The 5,745-nt window shown below is 35.0% G+C and overlaps 1 protein-coding gene across 1 annotated transcript; it reads right to left on the bottom strand.

Annotated features, from left to right (window-relative positions):
* Window positions 1-1,854: 1,854 nt before the first annotated feature.
* On the bottom strand, window positions 1,855-3,510 carry LOC145097450 (putative inactive purple acid phosphatase 29). Its single transcript, XM_079035017.1, has 2 exons — window positions 3,394-3,510; window positions 1,855-3,195 (listed from the first exon to the last, which is right to left on the bottom strand). Exon 2 carries the CDS (start codon window positions 3,154-3,156, stop codon window positions 2,074-2,076), a length of 1,083 nt encoding a protein of 360 aa, XP_078891143.1. The 5' UTR covers window positions 3,157-3,195; window positions 3,394-3,510; the 3' UTR covers window positions 1,855-2,073.
* Between the last annotated feature and the right edge of the window lie 2,235 nt (window positions 3,511-5,745).

Below are 5,745 nucleotides of genomic sequence, written 5' to 3'. Positions count from 1 at the left end.
ACTATGCTAACATGACACAATTTCTCATCTATTATCGATTATCATAATGTATTTCAAAGTTTGGATGAATTATTGTCCAAAAAGATAATGTTGAGGTGGCACAATTTCATATGTTTTTCTTGTTTTTGTGTTTTCGCATGAACCCTCCCCTATATATATATATATATATATATATATATATATATATATATATATATATATATATATATATATATATATATATTAAAACTAACAAAATTTTACCTATAAGCACTAACATATTTTATTTACATTTTCCCATTTCAACCACCATTTCTTTCTTTCTAAACTACTAATAATTTCTCATTCATCAAACCTTAAAAAATGGATCAACATCCAAACACTCCACACACCCCAAACATACATACTTTTGATTCAATCACCGGCCTATTCACCCTAGCACAACACCTTGTCAATACCCACACTACAAATCACCAACGTGAGGGTTTATGAACGTGCTATAATCTCACCTATTCAAAACCAACATATTTCTAACAATCGTTCCAACACAATTACTTCCACTAACCAAACCCAAACCAGTTCCAATAATTTCAATCTTCACAATTTCATCCAACTTCCCATGCCCAACCTTCACAAGCACAACCTTCCATGACGTTGATGACGAAACATTACCGAAAACTCAACCATAATGATCTAGAAATATAAAATAACAAAAAGGCAAAAAAATGTGGTAGAAATTGGATCAAAGATGAAGAAGTGGCATCAAGAAAACTTGGATTTCTATATTTGTAGATGTGAAGACGGGCCAAACCTAATCCAGGACGATAATTTGGACCCTCATGCTAGCACACTTCCACGGACAAATGGAAATGGGTGAATATCAGATCTATAACAATGTAAATAGTGAATGGCCGATGTTAAAAGCAAGTTACACCACTTTTAAAGGCATCTACAACAACCACATGAACATGCATCAAACGGCCAAGAACTTCAGACGGACTTAAAGCATTGCACTTTTGATTTTTTTTTTCTTAAGACATCGTAATTTGAGGATTTAATTGATAATAACATTGTACTTTCATATTTTTATTGATATTGCACTTCCTTTTTTTTTCTTGTACTTAGAAAAAACTACCTATTTAGCATTATAAATTTTTTTTCCTTACTATGATACTATATTTTGAAATTTATACCCGATTATATAGTGCAAATCGGTTTGTATTTGCATGAGATTGCTTTATATGGGTAGGTTTTTTAATATACAATGCTATAATAAACAAATTAATTGAAATATATTGCTATTTTTTTACTTAATGCCATTACAAAAGAAGCTATGCTATGTTTCAAGATGATATACAAATCAACATACCAAAAGAAGCCATTTTGCATTCCCTGATCACGTAAACAAATGATACAATGTCATTATTGGCAACATATAGGAATGGTGACGGTTGCATTAGAATAATTAGACAAATTTATGATGTTTATGTTTATGGTTTTGTAAATGATTTACTGTCATGGTTTGTTTATGTTTTTTGTAAATGGGTTTATTTATGTTTATGTTTATACAGAAGGGTAAAATGGTCAATTACTTAGCTTCAAACAGTTCATTTAAGTTCATTCAGTCCAAAAGAATCAGAAACAATATGTAGGTATTCAACACTTTATACATAAGACACCATTAACTAATAAACTATTTTAGACATACACTTAGTTTGTATCAAAAACTATACACAGTCACTTTAATAACAAGAAAACACTTATTATATTCTTTTTCATCCATATATGATTGACAAGTTTACGCTTGGAAGATGCTAATAATTATCTTTTAGTGAAAAATAAAACTTATTTTCCAACACAACACAATACCGATCATACCAAAGCAAAATAAAACAAAATTATTAGATAAACCAAAGAGAAGAGATCAATACTAACCATAAACATCAGATTTGATGAAGATTATGATAACTACGTACATTCACATGACATTATGACACCATATATTCATTGATTGAAATTCCCATTTTGCCACTCATTGTAAAATTTGATGATTCAAACAACACTTTTTCTTTACTTTCACGATTCCAAGATGGATTAATTCTTGCTCCAAAGTATCTGATCATCAATGGTGGTTAACTTTTCATCATCAAGTCTTTTCCATGTTCTAATTGACATAACTTCCCCCCAATTCCCATTCGACTCTTTCTCCAACGACACAACCACCACCCTTGACCTTCTTGACCACCCCGCCTTCCCATAAGCATGGTATCCAAACCCTCCAGCGTAACAAAGATTAATTCCATTCAACTCTCCACAAAAATCATTCAAATGATCATGTCCAGTGAAAACAGCCTTCACATCACCTGATTCCATCATTGTTGTAAAGAATCCAGAGTTCACAGAAGCCGAACTAATCCCTTCTTGTCTCACACCCGTAAAGTTTGAAGAATCAAACTCTGAATATTCGGGCAATGGGATGTGAAAGTACGCAAGTCCAGGAGCTTTTGTGTTTTTTTGAAGCTCCATTGAAGTTTCTTGAAACCAAAACTGTTGAGATGTTTTGATCCATCCATATCCAGGGATAGATGGAACTGTAGAGTAGTCGCCACTATCAAGAAAGTATAAGTTTAAGATCGAATTATTCACAAAATCTGATCCTTCACTTCCAAACACTTGAAGATTGTAATTCCCAAAACCATCTATAACATCAAAACCAGGTGGGTTAAGAAGAGACAAAGTGTGTTTCATTTGAACGATATGATTCATGACACCTTGTCTGGATAATGTGGATTCTTGATCATGGTTTCCTAAGACAGCTGTCCATGGGATGTTTGATGAAATGGCAGGAGCAAAAGCTGCATTCATGGAAGCTTCTGCATCTGTTGTATCGGGTCCATAGATGTTGTCTCCAGTGAAAACAATGAGGTCAGGTGATTCAGCATCGATCATTCTCTGAATGAAATCAGTTGTGTTTAAGTCGGAGCAATGGGGGAATTGATCTGGAAGAACATCTTCACATGGGGTTTTACTTCCATCAGCGTAGTGCATGTCAGCCACCTGTAGAATCTTGAACTCACCTTTCGTTTGATCAAATCGTAGCTGTTGGATACCCTTAGTATTAGTAAGGATAAAAAAAGAGCAAATGAAAAAGAAAACAATTTGTAATTTCATCGCCATGATTGAAGGAAACTGAATTTCGAATTGCTCCTGGATGTTCTGAAAAAGAACGATGAAATCATCAGCAAAACAAATCGTTGTTTCTATACAATTCTATTAAATTTTAGAGTTAGAAAAACATGTTTCGATTTCTACAATTCTAATCTAAAATCAACGACTCTAAATGAAAGAAGCAAAATCAAAGTAAAAAGAGAACTACAAGATGAAATGGAATGAGTTCGAGAATAGTATTCGTACCAGATAGGAGATAGGCGGAGGCGGTGGTTCTGGTGAAGAAGGTGATCGGAGAATCTAGGTTGATGAACAGTGGGAGCTTCTGCTTGGCGTAGGGTGTAGTTACTGTAAATTATTGACACATTGGTGTTCTTTTTTAATAGTACATCATATCGTTGCTTTTTATAGTAATAGTAGTATTTACATCCACCACACACTACTTTAATGAAATTACATTTAGCCCCCCCTTTGTAAAATTCTGAAATTTGGTTCGTTGGTGTGAATGGTTTTTGTTTTTATGTAAACGCAAAAAAGAGAGTTCAGCCGTAAATTGGGTAGTCCTAAGAATTATATGCATGTGCAAAACGGTGATTTATTGAATTACAAATTAAGAAGTTTGTTTCTTTTTTTTTTTTTTTTTTTGGGGGGGGGGGGGGGGGTGAACTTCCCTGACGAGGGTTTTGCGGGATAGCTTTCTTGCTCCGACTAATCCTCGCTGCAAACATCAGACTTTGCCTTATATCTTGGAGTCACTATATGCGAACCTCTGTGGCCATAAGGGCGAGTAGTGTCAGGATTTGAATATAGGTCAATAGGTTATCCATCATATTTTTCACATGCCTTACAAAGTCACCACAACCTAAGTGGTTGCAAATTAAGAAGTTTATAATTGATAAAACACAAATAAGAAAATGACGATTGTTTTATCAGTTTATGAAAAACTAAATTACAAAAAAAAGATAAATAAGAGAGAAAATTGCTAATATGGTCCTTAAGTTGTACCAAATGCTAATAAATCAAGAGACATTTTCGTATTTCTACTTGTCTTTCTCATCATACTTGTGTTACCGCCATTTCAAAACAAGAATCTCGACAAAATCTTATTCATCAACCCTTGTCTCTCCACTAAACCCTCTCCAATCTCCATTACTGAAAAAACCTAATCGAATAGACATGCTCGTTTATCTAGTATTCATTGCTTACTTATGAATAGTCTTGCGGTATGTTGCTGACAATGGGGACAGTTAGGCCAAGATATCAAGTTTTTGATGCAAAGATTTTTTTTATTGTATTATAATCTGTTTCTTATTGATAATTCTAAAAACCTAATAAATACTCCAACGACTAACAAGTGTTAGTTTTTTTATTTGTTGTTGCTTTTTACTATGCTCACCGTTGAGCTTCATCATGGTTGGAAGTTCACCAATTTCCAAAGGATAAGATACATCCAAGACATAGTATGATACATGGACCGAAGAGATGAGATAACTTACCGGTGTTCATGTGTTGGATATTATCATGCTAGAATTAGGTTACATGATACCAATAATTATTTTCTACCACTATTGCAAATCAAACGTTAATTTGGACTCTGGACTATGTAACGCCCGTAGATCCGGGCTAGTCAATTTAGAGACGATTAGCGTCAAAAATGATTTTTTGATAGAAGAGTGTTTAGAATGAATAATCATAACCAAGTTGTATTATATGTCACAAGGTTTCCGTACATATAAAGAACGCCGAAATCCGAGTTATAACAAAGAAGTTATGACCTGTCGAAGTTTCGCGACAGAACCGGCGCGACACAGCGCGACGTAAACAGTGAATTTATGTTAGAGCGATATTTAGCCTTAGTGATCTAAACGAATGTTGTAGAGTTCGTTAAACCGAGAACGTGCATAAAAAGAACGCCCAAATCTGACTTCGTATGAGGAAGTTATGATTTTTCGAAGTTTCGGCTTAGCAGTGTACAACCCGAAGTTCGAATATGAGATTGAGCGATATTTAGCCGAAACAATCTAAACGAGAATTGAAGATCTCGTCGATAGTAGTCCAACGGTGAAAAGACAGACGAAAACGGACGACAAATGAAGAAGTTATGAGTTTATAACGGAGTTTTCCTGTCCCGGCCTACTAAAAACAATATATTTATAATATATTAAAAATAAGTCAAAATTAGCCAACGGAATCTAAAAGAGAGTTGTAGAGCATAATCTCACCTACGCGTGGATATAAAGAACGTCGAAAACGAAGCTTGTATTCGAAAGTTATGAATTTCTGAAGTTCGGGGCGTGAACCCCAAGGCTGTGTCAGAGCTCACGAGGTGAGCATTAGTGGCTCACGAGGTGAACAAATGATGGATGTCTTTCAGGGAAAGTGGCCATGATGAACGCAATGACGTATCAAGCTCACGAGGTGAGCATATGTAGCTCACGAGGTGAAGCCAGAAAATTCACCCTATAAATAGAATTCAAGGGTCAACTGAGTTTGGTTGATCATCTCTTAATCTCCCACTCCCGATACTCTCTCTAAGACCTATTTTAACCCCCGAATCCCCGGTATCACCCCGAGACCCGAAGCGAGTCCCGAAGCCGG

The sequence above is a fragment of the Lactuca serriola genome, chromosome 4 (genome assembly GCF_051521515.1).
Source record: "Lactuca serriola cultivar US96UC23 chromosome 4, Lser_US96UC23_V15, whole genome shotgun sequence".
Classification (NCBI taxonomy): Eukaryota; Viridiplantae; Streptophyta; class Magnoliopsida; order Asterales; family Asteraceae; genus Lactuca; species Lactuca serriola.
This window is presented reverse-complemented; position numbering and strand designations above follow the sequence as displayed.